Source organism: Anolis sagrei, chromosome 1 (assembly GCF_037176765.1).
Source record: "Anolis sagrei isolate rAnoSag1 chromosome 1, rAnoSag1.mat, whole genome shotgun sequence".
Lineage (NCBI taxonomy): Eukaryota > Metazoa > Chordata > Lepidosauria > Squamata > Dactyloidae > Anolis > Anolis sagrei.
This window is the reverse complement of record NC_090021.1, coordinates 338,147,770-338,167,636: the sequence shown is the minus strand read 5'-3', so window position 1 is coordinate 338,167,636 and position 19,867 is coordinate 338,147,770. Positions and strand designations below refer to the sequence as shown.

The following is a 19,867-nucleotide window of genomic DNA, read 5'->3' as shown; positions in this document are numbered from 1 at the left end:
TTGGAGGGGGATTTGGTCCAACTTCATTCTGATAGGCCAGAAGACACAATATACCGTATATACTCGAGTATAAGCAGACCCAAATATAAGCCGAGGCACCTAACTTTACACAAAAAACTGGGAAAACGTATTGACTCGAGTATAAGCCGAGAGTAGGAAATGCAGCAGCTATTAGTAATTTCAAAATAAAAATAGATACCAGTAAAATTACATTAATTGAGGAGGCATCGGGAGGTTAAATGGTTTTAAATCTATATAAATAAAAATGTAATGTTCGTTTGTGGGATTAACAGAACTCGAGAACCACTGTACGAATTGACACCAAATTTGGACACAAGACACCTAACAACCCAATCTATGTCCTTCACTCAAAAAACATTGATTTTGTCATTTGGGAGTTGTAGTTGCTGGAATTTATAGTTCACCTACAATCACAGAGCATTCTGAACCCAACCAATGATGGAATTGAATCAAACTTGACACACAGGACTCCCATGACCAAAAGAAAACACTAGAAGGGTTGGGTGGGCATTGACCTTGAGTTTGGGAGTTGTAGTTCACCTACATCCAAAGAACACCGTGGACAAAAACAAATTCTACACAAATACTCAACATGCCCCAATGTGAACACTGGCGGAATTTGGGGAAAATATATTCTTGACATTTGGGAGTTGCAGTTGCTGGGATTTATAGTACACCTACAATCACAGAGCATTCTGAACCCCACCAACGATAGAATTGGGTGAAACCTCTCACACAGTACCCCCATGACCACCAAACGTGTGGCAGGGGACGGCTAGTACATATATAAAATTGTAATAGAAGATAAGATTGTTCAACTCTGATTTAACCGTTATTTTAATCTTCTTCATAGAATCATAGAATCATAGAATCAAAGAGTTGGAAGAGACCTCCTGGGCCATCCAGTCCAACCCCATTCTGCCAAGAAGCAGGAATATTGCATTCAAATCACTCCTGACAGATGGCCATCCAGCCTCTGTTTAAAAGCTTCCAAAGAAGGAGCCTCCACCACACTCCGGGGCAGAGAGTTCCACTGCTGAACGGCTCTCACAGTCAGGAAGTTCTTCCTCATGTTCAGATGGAATCTCCTCTCTTGTAGTTTGAAGCCATTGTTCCGCATCCTAGTCTCCAAGGAAGCAGAAAACAAGCTTGCTCCCTCCTCCCTGTGGCTTCCTCTCACATATTTATACATGGCTATCATATCTCCTCTCAGCCTTCTCTTCTTCAGGCTAAACATGCCCAGCTCCTTAAGCCGCTCCTCATAGGGCTTGTTCTCCAGACCCTAGATCATTTGAGTCGCCCTCCTCTGGACACATTCCAGCTTGTCAATATCTCTCTTGAATTGTGGTGCCCAGAATTGGACACAAATTCTGGGCAATGTAAATGTGCTTATGTATCCTTCCAATAATAATAAATAGAGTAAAATAATAAATGTAATCAAAATAATAATAATAGAGTAAAATAATGGAAATGAAATAATAACAGTAATAATAGAGTCCTTGAAGGAGCTGGGGGTGGTGACAGCCGACAGGGAGCTCTGGCGTGGGCTGGTCCATGAGGTCACGAAGAGTCGGAGACGACTGAACGAATGAACAACAATAATAGAGTAAAATAATAAATGTAATAAGAACAATAATAAAGTAAAATAATAAATGTAATAACAATAGTAAATAGTGTAAAATAATAAATGTAATAAAACAATAATAGAGACCTCTGAGGATGCCTGCCATAGATGCAGGCGAAACGTCAGGAGAAATGCCTCTAGAACATGGCCATATAGCCCGAAAAAACCCACAAGAACTGAGTGATTCCGGCCATGAAAGCCTTCGACAATACAATAATAGAGTAAAATAATGGAAATGAAATAATAACAGTAATAATAGAATACAATAATAAATGTAATAATAACAATAATAAAGTAAAATAATAAATGTATTAATAGTAATAATAAAGAGTAAAACAATGTAAATGTAATAATAATAATAATAATAATAATAATAATAATAATAAATAGATAAAATAATAAATGTAATAAAATAATAATAGAGTAAAATAATGGAAATGAAATACTAGAGTAAAATAATAGAGTAAAATAATAATAGAGTAAAATAATAAATGTAATAACAATGATAAAGTAAAATAATAAATATAATAATAGTAATAATAATAAAATAAAATAATAAATGTAATAATAGTAATAATAAAGAGTAAAACAATGTAAATATAATAATAATAATAGAGTAAATGTAATAAAAATAATAGAGTACAATAATGTAAATGAAATAATAACAGTAATAATAGAATAAAATAATAAATGTAATAATGACAGTAATAAAGTAAAATAATAAATGTAATAATAGTAATAATAAAGAGTAAAACAATGTAAATGTAATAATAATAATAATAATAGATTAAAATAATAAATGTAATAAAAATAATAGAGTAAAATAATGTAAATGAAATAACAACAGTAATAAGAGAATAAAATAATAAATATAATAATAACAAAAATAAAGTAAAATAATAAATGTAATAATAAAGAGTAAAACAATGTAAATATAATAGTAATAATAGAGTAAAATAATAAATGTAATAACAATAATAAAGTAAAATAATAAATGTAATAATAGTAATAATAAAGAATAAAAGAATGTAAATGTAATAATACTAATAGAGTAAAATAATGTAAATGTAATAATACTAATAAATAGAGTAAAATAATAAATAACCTTAACTCAATTATAAGCCGATGGGAGCTTTTTCAGCCTAAAAAAGGGGTGGGAAACTAGGCTTATACTCAACTATATACGGCAAGCCCTCTCGGCAGATGGTCATCCTGCTTGGAGTGCTTTGGTTGCTGTTCCACTCTGGCAGAATGGGGTTGGACTGGATGGCCTTTTGAGTCCCTTTCCAATACTATGACATAATTTGGCAAGTGTAAAATTACACTCCGTGTCTCTGATGCAAGCTCTCAGCCAAAAAGTCCTTGGACTGAATTCTGGATCAACTGTGTAATTTCCTGAATGAGGAGTTATTGCACAGAATATCTATCATTGCGTCCTCAGCAAATGACCGCCTTTTTCTAAATTGGTGTCTGGGACAAAGCTCAGGAATGGCTTTGTTTATAGATTTCCATGACAATGGGGCCATGAATAGACCCAGACCCACTTAGCCATGGTTTGGGTGTTTACTTAAGGACATGAGCGCATCGGAACGGAAGGCTTCCTCCACGTTGACATTGTCTGCTCAGCTCAGCGTAATTCTGCCCTGAATGAGCAAGTATGGCTCACGACCAAGACATGGCTTCATTATCTTGCCAATCCGTTGCTTTCAGTGCCTTGTTCTCCATTCAAAACATTTCATAGAATCATAGAATCAAAGAGTTGGAAGAGACCTCATGGGCCATCCAGTCCAACCCCATTCTGCCAAGAAGCAGGAATATTGCATTCAAATCACCCCTGACAGATGGCCATCCAGCCTCTGTTTAAAAGCTTCCAAAGAAGGAGCCTCCACCACACTCCAGGGCAGAGAGTTCCACTGCTGAACGGCTCTCACAGTCAGGAAGTTCTTCCTCATGTTCAGGTGGAATCTCTTCTCTTGTAGTTTGAAGCCATTGTTCCATTGCGTCCTAGTCTCCAAGGAAGCAGAAAACAAGCTTGCTCCCTCCTCCCTATGACTTCCTCTCACATATTTATACATGGCTATCATATCCCCTCTCAGCCTTCTCTTCTTCAGGCTAAACATGCCCAGCTCCTTAAGCCGCTCCTCATAGGGCTTGTTCACCAGAGGCACTCCAAGAGGTCAGCTACTGTTCAAAGGACATTTAATCCACTACTAAGCTTGCAAACTTTGTGTTTTGTTTGTTTGTTTGTTTGTTTGTTAAAAAATGCAATACAACTGTTTGGTGTGCTCCTGACATGATAAATAAATAATCGAGTTTTTTCGGGCTATATGGCCATGTTCTAAAGGCATTTTCTCCTGACCTTTTGCCTGCATCTATGGCAAGCATCCTCAGAGGTAGTGAGGTCTGTTGGAAGTAGAAAAATGGGTTTATATATCTGTGGAAAGACAAGTGTGGGACAAAGGACTCTTGTCTGCTGGAGCTAGGTGTGAATGTTTCAACTGACCACCTTGATTAGCATTTAATGGCTTGGAAGTGCCTGGGGGAATCTTTCTTTGAGAGGTGATTTGATGTGCCTGATTGTTTACTCTCTGCACTTACAAGCCATTAAATGCTAATCAAGGTGGTCAGTTGAAACATTCACACCTAGCTCCAGCAGACAAGAGTCCTTTGTCCCACCCTGGTCATTCCACAGATGTATAAACCCTTTTCCTTAGTTCCAACAGACTTCAGTACCTCTGAGGATGCTTGCCATAGATGCAGGCGAAACGTCAGGAGAAAATGCCTCTAGAACATGACCATATAGCCCGAAAAAACCTACAACAACCCAGTGATTCCGGCCATGAAAGCCTTCGACAATACAATGCTATTTTCCATTCATAGGAAGTGTGCTAATGCCAATATACCCTTATGAATGTATCCACATGCATGGATGCATGTCCTACTGGTCAAAGGACATTTAATCAACTACCAAGCTTGCAAACTTTGTGTTTTGTTTGTTTGTTAAAAATGCAATACAACTGTTTGGTTTGCTCCAGACGCGATAAATAAATAATCTACTCTGAAGAAATAACGTAGTTTGACACCACTTTAACTGCAGTGGCTCGATGCCATTGAATCCTGGGATATGTAGTTTGATGAGGTGCCAGCACTCTTTGGCAGAGAAGAATAAATACCTTGGGAAACTACAGCTCCCAGGGTTCCATAGGAATGAGCTAGGGTAGTTAAAGTGTTGTCAAACTGCATTAATATTGCAGTGTAGCAGCACCCTAAGAGAGGCAGAGAGGAATAGTGCATTGTGACAGCTTCCTCCTCCCTCTCTGACGGTGTTTACCATGTTTTTCTTTGTTGCGTAACAGGTCTTCTTTATTCAATGATATCGATAATTTCAATAACAAAAAGTTACGTAAAGAACAATTGGCGGCATTGCTTCTCTAAGCTGATTTACTGGCGTGAGCCTATTCCTTCCTCCCGAAATGATGCTCCTATATCAGGGGGGAAACACACACATTCCGGCAAGCTGCTTACTCTTTCATTATGGAAGGAATGTAAGATGCGCTTCTTATGTAACACATTTTTATTGAGTGATTTTTGCTGTTTTGATGAAAAAATCTCACCGAAGAGATGCAAGCAGCATCTCCTAATGCGGCATCTTCTCTTGATTCCGCATATGTTTATCAAAACCAGTTTCTTCAGTTTTCTTCTCTTTTCTATTATAACAAACCAAAGAGCCAGTAAGATGCTAAACAGTATGTCATGTTATTATCAGCACTTGGGAAAAGTATATAGTTTGGACTACAAGAGAGGAGATTCCATCTGAACACGAGGAAGAACTTCCTGACTGTGAGAGCCGTTCAGCAGTGGAACTCTCTGCCCCGGAGTGTGGTGGAAGCTCCTTCTTTGGAAGCTTTTAAACAGAGGCTGGATGGCCATCTGTCAGGGGTGATTTGAATGCAATATTCCTGCTTCTCGGCAGAATGGGGTTGGACTGGATGGCCCATGAGGTCTCTTCCAACTCTGATTCTATGATTCTACATCTTCCAAAAATCCCCCGGGGAGCAACATCATATTTGTGCTGTCGCACGCTGGGCCTGTGCATAAGACTGTAGACAGGACAAAAATTCTGTGTGCCCAACGGGACGCCGGGGCTGCCTCAGATTAAAGGCCTTTGGATTTCCTTTAAACAGAGTCTTTAGATTGCTTAAAGGTTCAACAAAGTTCTTTATTAATGAAAACAAACAGGTACTTTAAGGCTTTCTTAACAGTCTATTCGCTCTCTCTCAATCTTGTCCACAGGGAACAGGCACTATCTTCATAAACTGCAATTTATCTAATAGGGAAATCCTTAACTTCTAATCTGGGCAGTCTGTCTTTGCTTCTGTTGGCGTGGAGCCCCTGGACCCGGTACCAACTGCTTCTGGCTTCCGCAAGTGACCCTTACCAAGCAGAGCTTTGTAGACTTCCAGGGGAAAAGAATTCAGGTTTCCATGACGGCTGACTGAAGTCCCTCCGCAAAGGAGATGTAGGGCTGTATAACCCCGGCCAAGCTGTAGACTGTATATCTCCACGGCCAAGCCGTAGAAGATGAAGCTTTCTACAGGAGCTCTTGGTATTATGTCCTGCATGAAAGGCTTCTCTATGTGGACTGAACACAAAATGGCTTCTATTCCCTCCAAAACCCAAAAAGGGGGTGGGACCAGGGAACCTAACGATAATTGACAGGTGGTTTGCCCTATGATTGCAGCCAAAAGAAGCCACCTAACTGCAGAGTCCCTGAAACTTAGGACTACAACAAACATTCAATGCAAAGCAAACAAAATTGGAGCTCATGGTACAGTTGTACCTGCACAATATTCTAAGCTGCATCAACAGATGCCTTGTACCCAAATCAAGGAGAGTAACCAATCAAATTAATGTTGGGTTGCTGTGAGTTTTTTAGGCTGTATGGCCATGTTCCAGCAGCATTCCCTCCTCACGTTTTGCCTGCATCTGTGGCTAATGGCATCTTCAGATATTATGTTGGAAGGGAAGCAAGTGGAGTGTATAAATACCTGAGGAATAATGTCCAGGGAGGGAGAAAGAACCCTTGTCTGTTCAAAGCAAGTGTGAATATTGTAATTATCAGGTTTGAATTAGCATTGGGTAGTCATGAAGCTTGCAAAGTCAATCAGTGAGGGTATCTGCATAGAGCAGTGGTTCTCAACCTGGGGTCCCCAGATGTTTTTGGCTTTCAACTCCCACAAATCCTAACAGCTGGTAAACTGGCTGGGATTTCTGGGAGTTGTAGGCCAAAACACCTGGGGACTCACAGGTTGAGAACCACCGGCATAGAGGTTCAGCAATGGAACTCTCTGCCCCGGAGTGTGGTAGAGGCTCCTTCTTTGGAAGCTTTTAAACAGAGGCTGGATGGCCATCTGTTCAGGGTGCTTTGAATGCAATTTTCCTGCTTCTTGGCAGAATGGGGTTGGACTGGATGGCCCATGAGGTCTCTTCCAACTCTTATGATTCTATGATTCTAAGGAGGTAGCCTGGCCTTTGTTGCCTGGAGGCATCCTGTTTGGGAAGGTATTAACTGGCCCTTGATTGTTTGCTGTCTGGAGTTCTCCTGTATCTGAGTGCTGTTTATTATTGACTGTCTTGATTCTGGTGTTTTTATATATACACTCCACTTGCTTCATTGTCAACAGAGCCTCTGAAGTGCCTCCCACAGATGCAGGTGAAACATTAGGAGAGAATGCTACTGGAACATGGCCATACAGGCTGAAAACCTCACAGCAACCCAGTGATTCTGTCCATGAAAGCCTTTGACAACACATTAAATTAATGCAGCTTGACACAACGAATTGCCATGCTTCAAAGCTATGAAAGTTATAGTTTTACGAGATCCTTTGTCTCTGGGTTTGGGGCCAATGTATACAGGCCCCATGTAATTCACCAATGTGTTATGAGATCCCTTTGTACATCGATGGAATTCAATAGGGAGAAATGTAGAGTACTACATTTAAGAAGACGGAATGAGGTGCAAAGAAAAGGGATGGTAGATACTTGGTTGGGAAACTGTCCCTGTCAAGGCATCTAGGAGTCTTAGTGGACCACAAGCTGGACATGAGTCCAGAGTGTAATGCGGCAGCTACAACGGCCAATGTGATGCTAGGCTGCATCAATTGGAATTATAGTGTCTAGATCAAGAAAAGTCATAGTCCTAATCTATTCTGCTTTGGTTAGACCTCACCTGGAATGACACTTTGTACAGTTTGGGGCAAAGTAATACATGATATGGATCCAGACAAGCTGGAATGTGTCCAGAGAAGGGTGACCAAAATGGCCAAAGGTCTGGAAGTCATGAATTGCTGTGATGGTTTAGGGATTTTGGATGTTTAGCTTGAGAAGGCTGAGAAGGGCATGATAGCCATGTTAAAATATTTGAACAGATGGCACATTGAGGAGAGTAAAGAATGTTTTCCTCTACTCTGTAAAGCACAATGGAGCAATGCATTCAGAATGCAAACAGATTCCACCTGAACATTATGAAGAACGTCCTGTTGTTAACAGCAGTTTTGGCAGTGGAAGATGCTGCTGCCTTGGAGTCTAGTGGAATCTCCTACTTTGGAGATTTTAAAGCAAAGGTTGGATGGCTATCTGTCAGGAGTTCTTTGATTGATACATTGGAGTTCGAATGGGTGTGGGTAGCCCTTGGGGTCTCTCCTGACTCCTATGAGTCTACGATAGTCCTACGAGAATGAGAGCTCTGCTGCCATCTTCTGGTCTTTGGTTCCCACGACACACCGACAGCAACCAGACCTCACTACCTCTGAGGATGCTTGCCATAGATGCAGACGAAACGTCAGGAGAAATGCCTCTAGAACATGGCTCTATAGCCCGAAAAAACCCACAAGAACCTAGTGATTCCAGCCATGAAAGCCTTCGACAATACAAACAACCAATTTGGTGGTTTGCACTGAAAATGTGTCTCTTGAATTTCAGAGTTTAACAAAAATACAGTTTGACGTGTTGTCAAAGGCTTTCATGGCCAGAATCACTGGGTTGCTGGGAGTTTCCCAGGCTGTATGGCCATGTTAATTCAATGCTAATTCAGAGGATTGCTATCCAAGGGTATGGTGTTATTGTATGACAATGCACATCCACACACCACTGCCCACACTGTTGTAACTTTCTAAAAACTTCATTTTGAAGTGTTAAAGTTTCAGCCTTATTGTTCTGACTTGGTTTGTTGAACTAACAAGCCTGACAAGGATGTAGATTCATGCCTGATGGGTGATGACAGTGGTATTTATTTATTTTTATTTATCGTGTCATCAGCAACCAGACCATTGTGTTACATTTCTAACAGAACAAAACAAACAAACAGATAAAACAACCACACATTTTGCAAGCTTGGTAGTTGATTAGATGTCCTTTGACCAGTGTCTGGCCACTTGGAGTGCCTCTGGTGTTGCTGCAAGAAGGTCCTCCATGGTGCATGTGGCCGGGCTCAGGTTGCATTGCAGCGAGTGGTCAGTGGTTTGCTCTTCTCCACACTCGCATGTCGTGGATTCCACTTTGTAGCCCAATTTCTTAAGTTTAGCTCTGCATCTCGTGGTGCCAGAGCGCAGTCTGTTCAGCGCCTTCCAAGTTACCCAGTCTTCTGTGTGCCCAGGGGGGAGTCTCTCATCTGGTATCACCCACTGATTGAGTGCTGGGTTTGAGCCTGCCACTTTTGAACTCTCGCTTGCTGAGGTGTTCCAGCGAGTGTCTCTGTAGATCTAAGAAAACTATTTCTTGATTTAAGTCGTTGATGTGCTGGCTGATACCCAAACAGGGGATGAGCTGGGGGACGTTGCCCCAGGGGGGGCAACGTCTTCGTAGACGGCTGATTCTCTCACCTCAGAAGCAACCTCAGAAGCAACCAGAAGCGACTTGCAGCATGATAGTGGTGAATTCATGTCTCACAGCTCAGCCTAAAACATGTCTTATACGGGAATACAAAAACTTGTTGACAGATGGACAAAGTGTATTGAAAAGCAGGGAGATTGTGTAGGAAAGTGATGTTGTTTATTCATTCAGTTGCTTTCCACTCTTTGTGACCTCATGGATCAGCCTAGGCCAGAGTTCCCTGTTGGCCATTGCCACCCTCAGCTCCTTCAAAATCAAACCAGTCACTTCAAGGATACCATCCATCTGCCTTGCCCTTGGTTGGCCCCTCTTCCTTTTTCCTTCCATTCTCCCCAGCATCATTGGGAGGCTCCTTCTTTGGAAGCTTTTAAACAGAGGCTGGATGGCCATCTGTCAGGGGTGATTTGAATGCAATATTCCTGCTTCCTGGCAGGGGGTTGGACTGGATGGCCAATGAGGTCTCTTCCAACTCAAGGATTCTATGATTCTATGATTGTGTTCTCCAAGCTTTCCTTTCTTCTCATGATGTGACCAAAGTACTTCATCTTTCCCTCTGAGATCCTTCCTCCAGTGATCCGTTGGGCTTTATTTCCTGGAGGATGGATTGGTTGGATCTTCTTGTGGTCCAAGGCACTCTCAGCATTTTCCTCCAGCACCACAGTTCAAAAGCATCTCCCTTCCTTTGCTCAGCCTTCCTTGTGGTCCAGCTCTCACATCCATAGGTTTCTACGGGGAATACCATTGCTTTAACTATGCAGATCTTAATTGCCAGTGTGATGTCTTTAATCTTCACTATTTTATCGAGATGGGTCCTTGCTCTCCTCCCAAGAAGGAAACATCTTCTGATTTCCTGACTGCAGTCTGCGTCTGCAGTCACCTTCCCACCTAGGAATACAAACCCTGTCACTGCCTCCACGTTTTCTCTCTCTCTCCATTTGCCAGTTATCAGTCAGTCTGTTGTATTGTCAAAGGCTTTCATGGCCGGAATCTCTGGGTTGTTGTAGGTTTTTTCGGGCTATATGGCCATGTTCTAGAGGCATTCTCTCCTGACGTTTCACCTGCATCGATGGCAAGCATCCTCAGAGGTAGTGAGGTCTGTTGGAACTTGGAAAATGGGTTTATATATCTGTGGAATTACCTGGTTGGGACAAAGGACTCTTGTCTGCTGGAGCTAGGTGTGAATGTTTCAACTGATCACTACCAGTATTAAAAAAACTCTATGCATCTATGGCAAGACTCCTCAGAGGTAGTGAGGTCTGTTGGAACTAGGAAAATGGGTTTATATATCTGTGGAATGAGCAGGGTGGGACAAAGTACTCTTGTATTGACAAAGGCTTTCATGGCCAGAATCACTGGGTTGTTGTAGGTTTTTTTGAGCTATATGGCCATGTTCTAGAGGCATTCTCTCCTGCATAGATGCAGGCAAAACATCAGGAGAGAATGCCTCTAGAACATGGCCATATAGCCCAAAAAAACCTACAACAATCCAAAGAACCCTTGTCTGTATCAGTCAGTCTGGTTGCCATCATCTTGGGGTTTTTTTTAACTGCAACCTAGCTTTTATACTTTCTTTCTTCACCTTGGTTAGAAGGCTCCTCAGCTCCTCCTCGCTTTCAGCCATCAAAGTGGTATCATCTGCATATTTAAGGTTGTCAATGTTTCTTCCAGCAGTTTTAACCCCAGCCTTGGATTTGTCAAGCCCTGCACATTGCACATGTTCTGCATGCAAGTTGAATAGGTTGAGAGTATACAAGCCCTGCCATACTCCTTTCCCAATCTTTTTTTTTCTACACCCAGAGTGAGGATAATTTTTGACTCAAACTATCAGCTGAGACTGCAGTCACTTGGTATGCAATTATTTTGACACACCTCCTTTACAACTGAGAACCTAAAAATATAATGCTTTTTTTTAAAAAGCACACAAATGGCAATGGGATATACAACAATGGAACTGTATTGAGCTGAGTTGTCCCTAAGTGTACAGATGGCAAGACTGTTTCTGCCATTTCTTCTGCTGGTATCAAGGTTGCTTCCTCCTCTTGTCATGGCAAAGGCAAGGCTCCAAGTGGCCTAGGATCAAAGGAGAAGAAAGACCAAAAGGAAAGGCTGAGCAGAGGCCAAAGATATCACTTGGATGACTTCAGACTCCAAAGAAACAAGCTAGGACATTTGACAGCTGTCTATCAATTTACTCACCCCCCAGATAGGATTCAAGAAATATCTACTACTCACTTTACAATCATTCTATGTAGAGATATGTTCCAAGACCCCTGTGGATACTTAAAGCCATGGATAATAACAAACCCTAGATTTTGACAATAATAAGGTCAGAAGGATGCCATAAAACCATAGTGGAGGATCTAGAGATGTTCACAAACACTTTCCATGGCTCAGTTGGGATGTGAACCTTGGTCTCCGGAGTCCTAACCCATGGCACAATACTAGTTATCCTTAAACAAAGCCTAACTACACTTTCAGAATGCTATGTTCAACTAGGTCAAAAGAGGATTTCAAGCGTGGCAATGATACTTACAAGAGGTTACTTATGCAGAGCTTGGGCCAATGAACCTTCCAAAGTGGAGTCAAGTTGTGTTACCCAATAAGGGGCAAGCTCTTGGCTGTTGTCACTGTCCCTGGAACGACTTTCTTTTCTTTCGGGGAGTTCCCCCCATTTCTTGTTGATATAGGTCACCAAATCTGCAGCCACCTCCTGAAGGTCTTGGTTGGAGCTCTTCTGAAATGACTCAAGAGCTGGGACGAAAAGTACGTGGGAATGAGTCATAGAATCATAGAATCAAAGAGTTGGAAGAGACCTCCTGGGCCATCCAGTCCAACCCCATTCTGCCAAGAAGCAGGAATATTGCATTCAAATCACCCCTGGCAGATGGCCATCCAGCCTCTGTTTAAAAGCTTCCAAAGAAAGAGCCTCCACCACACTCCGGGGCAGAGAGTTCCACTGCTGAACGGCTCTCACAGTCACAGTCAGTAGATCAGCAGAAGATGGCAGCTTCACAGTCAGCAAGGTGATGAACTAAATTGTAGTCTGAGTTTACAAAGGATATATTCACAGCAGTTGACCTTAATTCCCCCCTCCCCATCCACAAAGATTTTAGCACCTTGGATAGCTCCTCGGTGCTCCTTAGTCAGTGTTTCTCAACCTTCCTAATGCCGCGACCCCTTAATCCAGTTCCTCATGTTGTAGTGACCCCCAACCATAACATTATTTTCATTGCTACTTCAAAACTGTAATTTTGCAAATGTAAGTATCTGATATTCAGGATGGATTTTCATTCACTGGACAAAACTTGGGACAAATACCCAATACGCCCAAATTTGAATACTGGTGGGGTTGGGCGGGGTATTGATTTTGTCATTTGGAAGTTGTAGTTGCTGGGATTTATAGTTCACCTACAATCAAAGAGCATTCTGAACTCCACCAACAATGGAATCAAACCAAACTTGGCCACACAGAACTCCCATGACCAATAGAAAATACTGGAAGGGTTTGGTGGGCATTGACCTTAAGTTTTGGAGTTGTAGTTCTCCTGCACCCATTGGACTCAAACAATGATGGATCTAGACCAAACTTGGCATGAATCCTCAATGCATCCAAACACTGGTGGAGTTTGGGGAAAATAGACCTTGACACTTGGGAGTTGTAATTGCTGGGATTTAAAGTTCACCAACAATCAAAGAGCATTTTTGAATACAGTAATAGAAATTCAAAAATGTTAGCTAGATCAATGCAAAAAAAATTGAAAATATGATAAACACAATAAGAAATAAAAAAGGAGACCGATGTAGATCAATGAAAGAAAAAATAGAGGTTTTTGAAGAATTTTATAAAGAATTATATGATACAAAGACCTATTCCACAGAAGAAATTAGGAAATATGTAGAGGAAATTGGGAGGGTAAATTAGGAGAAGAGGATAAAGAATTATTAGAAAAGCCCATTGAGAGACATGAAATAGAAGAAACTATCAAAAAATTAAAGATTGGAAAGGCTCCAGGTTTGGATGGAGTTGTAGTTCACCTGCATTCATTGGACTCAAACAATGATGGATCTAGACTAAACTTGGAATGAATCCTCAATACATCCAAATGTAACACTGGTGGAGTTCGGGGAAAATAGACCTTGACACTTGGGAGTTGTAGTTGCTGGGATTTATAGTTCACCAACAATCAAAAAGCATTCTGAACTCCACGAACGATAGAATTTGGCCATACATCCCACACAGAATCCCCAAGACCAAAAGAAAGTATTGTGTTTTCTAATGGTCTTCGGTGACCCCTCAACATCCCCTCACGACCCCCCCCCCAGGGGTCCTGACTCCCAGGTTGAGAAACACTGGCCTTAGTGTTCAGATTAAAAACTGGTGCACTGGCTTCAAATCAGCTTTTCAGGCACTGTAAGCAAGTAATCCCATTTTTATATGATCTGGAATATACAGATATATAGACACACACACACAGATAGGTCCTCCAGAGTAAATCTTCAGTATGCTTAAGCTTTGTGATCAAGCCAGTGGAGTTTGTATGTGTTTCCTTACTGTCTGCAGTTCTTTGGTTTATTTTTGCAAAAGTTCCAGTTCATGCTCATGCAGCCCTAAGCAACATTTGCCATTCAAGAGTAAACGCCCGTTGCAAAACACATAAAAAAGGAAAAGGCTTGTAATTGCTAAATGCATCTTTATAGGTTCTTGTAGGTTTTTTCGGGCTATAGGGCCATGTTCTAGAGCCATTTTCTCCTGACGTTTCGCCTGCATCTATGGCAAGCATCCTCAGAGGTAGTGAGGTGGTTTATTCTCTGTTTAACTTTCTGCTCTACCTCTGAGGATGCTTGCCATAGATGCAGGTGAAACGTCAGGAGAAAATGCCTCTAGACCATGGCCATATAGCCCGAAAAAACCTACAACAACCCAGTGATTCTGGCCATGAAAGCCTTCGACAATGCATCTTTATAGCTTTATTAACATTCTATATTTCTGTAAGGACAGTCCTAGTGAACTTTGAAAAAGTGGAAGTAATTAACTGCCTCAGGCGCCTTATACACTGCCCTATAAAATCCAGATTATCAGCTTTGAACTGGATTATATGGCAGTGTAGACTCATATAATCCAGTTCAAAGCAGATAATGTGGATTATCTGCTTGATACTCTGGCAGTATAGAATGGGGCCTCAAAGTGGCAATACATGGATCGGGAGGAGTTAAGTTGTTAAGATCTTCTGGAGGGGCCCTGCTCTCGGTCCCACCACCATCGCAAGTGCATTTGGTGGGGACGAGGGACAGGGCCTTTTTGGTGGTGGCCCCTCGGCTTTGGAACTCCCTCCCGATGGAGATTAGGTCTACCTCTTCCCTCCTGATGTTTAGAAAGCTGGTAAAAACATGGTTTTGGGATACTGCATTTGCAGAATGATGACTGAGTCAATTACTGCTGACCTTTCTGGCGGATGGCGATGATTTTGTGATTCTTTTTGACGAACTGATTTTTGCTGTAACTTGTATGAATTGTATGAGTTGTATTTTAATGTATTTTATATTGATGATTTATAATGTTTCTCCTATTGTATTGAATCTTATGTTGTTAGCCGGCCTGAGTCCCTCCTCGGAGGTCAAGAAGACCAGGTTATAAAAACTCTAAATAAATAAATAATCTCCTAGCAGTTGCAATAAGCTAAAGGTGCTTTCATGTCTCTAAGAGCACTTATAGAAATGTTTCCTGCTTCAACCTACTAGTCTCCGAATTGCCCAGAATTTTGTTTATAGATAACAACATGTTCCAGTTCTATGCAGAGCCATCTTTAACAATTACTTGCCTTTCAGCAGAAACTCCCACGTTGCTTGGTCTAGATCTGTGACTTGTATGCTTTCCAGCATGACTCCTTAGGAAAGAGAAGTTGAGTAAAGAAAAGGTTAGGTCATCAGTTCCTTAGGGAACTGTTTCAAGAAGACTCAGAATCATAGAATCCTAGAGTTGGAAGAGACCCCGTGGGCCATTCAGTCCAACCCCATTCTGCCAAGAAGCAGGAATATTGCATTCAGAGCCCCCCACCCCCCACCCCCAACATATGGCCATCCGGCCTCTGTTTCAAAGCTTCCAGAGATGGAGCCTCCACCACACTCTGGGGCAGAGAGTTCCACTGCTGAACAGTTCTCACAGTCTGGGGGGAAAGTCTGGGGGAAAAGGAAGAGGGGCCAACCAAGGGCAAGGTGGGTGGATGGCATCCTTGAAGTGACTGGATTGACCTTGAAGGAGCTGGGGGTGGTGACGTCCGACAGGGAGCTCTGGCGTAGGCTGTTCCATGAGGTCATGAAGAGTCAGAAATGACTGAACGAATGAACAACAACAACAAACAATAATACTTTATTTATATTCTGTCCTTCTCACCCTGAAGGGGACCCAGGGCAGGTAAAGTATACATACACGGCAAACATTCAATGCTGGTTTGTACAGACAGTACACAAACAGACATAACAGAAAGGAGGTGTGTTGTTTTGATGCCATGGAAGGTTGGGCTCGAGTCCAGCCACAGGGGGTGCTGTCACTCCATTCTCTATGATGAAGAGCTGTCAGAACTTCCTCCTTCCTTCTGGTCACCTGGCATTTTCTGATCTTCTTTCTTTATGATGTTGTAAAACACCTCCCCCTGCTCTTAGCAGTACCTAATTTCTCTAATTACAGCTAAAGCTGTTTTCAAACTGCTTAGGTAAACAGTGTGCAGGGCTCACAGTCGGCCACTCACACCAACCCAGGGCTTCAAACTTGCAACCTTTCGGTTGATAGACCTTATAGTTGCTGGTGATTTACCAGCTGTGCTAAACCTCTCTCTAGTTGATGTAAGTAAATCAACTATGTTACTTTTCACAAAGATTGCCTATTTTTTTGGTTTCTTGAGATCGTGATTTAAAAGCAATATCTTTTTGGGGAGAGTAGATGTTTTTGGGCCTCTGAAATAACACTTCTGAAGATCTGCTATATATTTTGGGCATTGGCATATCTTTGTTTCTAACAGTTCAGAGAGATAACCAGGTATATCAGTCTAACAACTGAGAAGCCTAATTTGCCTTGTATGAATACTAGATATTGAACACCAAGGAGAAGATTCACTCAAACGAGTATTTAACTATGTTGTCAAAGGCTTTCATGGCTGGAATCACTGGGTTGCTGTGTGTTTTCCGGGCTGTATGGCCATGCTCCAGAAGCATTCTCTCCTGACATTTCCCCTGCATTTATGACAGGCATCCTCAGAGGTTGTGAGGTCTGAATATTTAACTCTTCTCAGAAAGATCATACAGTACGGAAGGGTTATGATTATTCCAAGCTGTGGATGCCAATTAATCTCCAAAAGGGTCACGTTTCCAAAAGGCTTTGGAGATGTCTGGTTTCCCAAAAGGTTATGGTCTCTAAAAGGTTGTGCTTTTCCAAAAACTGTAGCTGAGCACCAATGGAAATTTAGCAATGTTCTTTGATCATTGCTATTGGGTTGTTGTAGGTTTTTTCGGGCTATATGGCCATGTTCTAGAGAGGCATTCTCTCCTGACGTTTCACCTGCATCTATGGCAAGCATCCTCAGAGGTAGTGAGACCTCACTGCCATAGATGCAGGCGAAACGTCAGGAGAGAATGCCTCTAGACCATGGCCATATAGCCCGGAAAAACCTACAACAACCCAGTGATTCCGGCCATGAAAGCCTTTGACAATACATCACTGCTATCGTTTTCATGGTACTTATTTTATTCGATGCCCTTCTTCCACTCCCATCTGTGTCTGGGTCTGGGAGGTTTCCATAAACAACCTTCTGGGATGCTTTCAGCGTGCCTTTCCTCCTTTCCTACCTGTCAGCTCCAGGGCTCTTGTTTGCAGCTCTTCCCAACTGCTTTGGAAATACCCAGCCGTCTTTCTCAGCATCTCCCCTCTCAGCTCTGGGTGGGCATTGATCTGCAAAGATAGCACTCAGCTGAGATCTGCTAGGGAGACAACATGGACATCAAAAAACATGGCACAATAATAGAATTTAATGTCTTTTTGTATGCTTTTATGGCCGGAATCACTGGGTGTTACAGTAGAGTCTCGCTTATCCAACATAAACGGGCCGACAGGACGTTGGATAAGCAAAAATGTTGGATAATCAGGAGATATTAAGGAAAAGCCTATTAAACATCAAATTTTATTATAATTTTACAAATTAAGCATCAAAACATCATGTGTTTACAACAAATCAACAGAAAAAGCAGTTCAATACATGGTGATATTATGTAGTAATTAACTGTATTTACAAATTTAGCACCAAAACATCACAATGTATTGAAACAGCTGTGGATTTGAGGCAGACTGCATTGGATAATACAGAACGTTGGATGAGCAAAGGTTGGATAAGTGAGACTCTATTGCATATGGTTTCCAGGCTGTACAACCAATGTGTTCTAGCAGCATTTTCTCCTGATGTTTCACCTGCATTTGTGGCTGGCACAGATGCCAATACATTGAAAATCTCTACAGGGAGAAATTGTTCCAAGACAAATGAAGATTGCAAAAAACTACTGATTCAATCTTCTGAAGATGTCAGCCATGGATGCAGGCGAAATGTCAGGAGACAATGCTGCTAAACATAACCATCTACCCCAGAAACCACACAACACCCCAATAATAAGAGTTGTTATTTCTTCTCCTTCAGTCACTGCTTCAAAACCTTCAGCGAAGGAGACTCCACTGGACTCCTATATATTTGGGATCATTTTATTCTAATTCAAACTTTAATTGCAAAGTCTCCATCCTAGGAGTTGCAGTTTGAGAAGAAGCTTCTCTGCCAAAGAAGGCTGGTGCCTCACCAAACTACATCTCCCAGGATTCCATAGCATTGAGCCATAGCAGTTAAAGCAGGGCTGACTGTATTTGTTCTGCAGTGTAGATGCACCCTCTCTGTCTCATTCTTTTGGTCTCACCACTTGCACACAGATATGGCCCTGGAGATTTGGGAGGTTCAAGTTGGTGACGCGGTAGAGTTCTTCAATATAGCGCCGGAGCTTCTTTTTGGCCAAAAACTGCACACACTTCAGAAAACTAGCTCTGCAGGCCTGGAAAAAAAAGGAACACAACTGTTTCAGAAGAACCTCTTGCAAAAAGGAAATGAGAAGAAGGCATACAAAATAGTAACTGATTTATCTTCTTTTACAGTATTTGGAATCTCTCTCTCACACACAAACAGACATAATAGACAGACAGACATACAGAGATATTTGCATAGATAACAGACTTTGTAGTTACAATTAGCAACGTAAGAATTGTATGCCTGATACCTGTTGTTAATTCTATCTATCTATCTTTCATCTGCTACCTACCTAGCTAGCTGAATAGCTATATATCTGTATCTATTTATCTATTTATCTATTTATTTATTTATTTCGAGGTTTTATATACTGACCCTCTCACCTTCAAAGAGGGATTCGGACCAGTTCACAACATGTGTTAACATGCAAAGAATATACAATAACAACACAATGCCACTTCATAACACGATTAAAATATCAGCACTATACACATTAAAACATTATCATCACAGTTAAAAGAGCCAACTCGTCCGACACCATCACAATCCCATTCATCATCCTCCTTTCATGTGGGCAAAGAATTAAATCAGTTTTCAAATGCCGTGTTCCACAACCAGGTCTTTGTTAGTTTCCTGAACGTCATGAGGGAGGGGGCAGTTCTGATCTCTAATGGCAGGGAGTTCCAAGGTCGAGGGGCCACCATCGAGAAGGCCCTGTCCCTCGTTCCCACCAGCCGTGCCTGTGAAGGTGGAGGGACCGAGAGCAGGGCCCCTCCAGACGATCTTAGTGGTCTTGATGGTTCGTAGGGGAGAATACGTTCGGAGAGGTAAACAGGGCCGGAGTCGTTTAGGGCTTTATAGGTAACACCAGCACTTTGAATTGTGCTCGGAAGCTAATCGGCAGCCAGTGGAGTTCGAGTAACAGCGGAGTGGTGTGTTCCCTGTACCCAGCACCCATTAGTAATCTGGCTGCCACGCGTTGTACTTGCTGCAGCTTCCGGGCAGTCTTCAGAGGCAACCCCACGTAGAGAGCGTTGCAGTAATCTAAGCGGGATGTAACCAAAGCGTGTAATACCGTGGCCAAGTCAGCCTTCCCAAGGTACGGACGCAGCTGGCGCACAAGTTTTAATTGTGCGAAAGCTCCCCTGACCACCGCTGAGACCTGGGGTTCCAGGCTCAGCGATGAATCCAGGAGAACTCTCAGACTGCGTACCTGTGCTTTTAGGGGGAGTGTGACCCCGTCCAGCACAGGCTGTAACCCCGTACCCTGTTCGGTCTTACG

At 42.0% G+C, this 19,867-nt stretch overlaps 1 protein-coding gene across 1 annotated transcript in view; it reads right to left on the bottom strand.

Moving 5' to 3' along the window:
• Positions 1 to 12,073: 12,073 nt before the first annotated feature.
• The window catches only part of LOC132761792 (maestro heat-like repeat-containing protein family member 2B), an 88,862-nt gene continuing 81,068 nt past the window's right edge, over positions 12,074 to 19,867 (bottom strand). Inside the window, 4 exon segments of the mRNA XM_067463106.1 lie at positions 12,074 to 12,286; positions 15,355 to 15,420; positions 17,375 to 17,477; positions 18,482 to 18,613. Of these exon segments, the coding sequence (XP_067319207.1) occupies positions 12,075 to 12,286; positions 15,355 to 15,420; positions 17,375 to 17,477; positions 18,482 to 18,613 (513 nt within the window). The 3' untranslated portion in view covers position 12,074.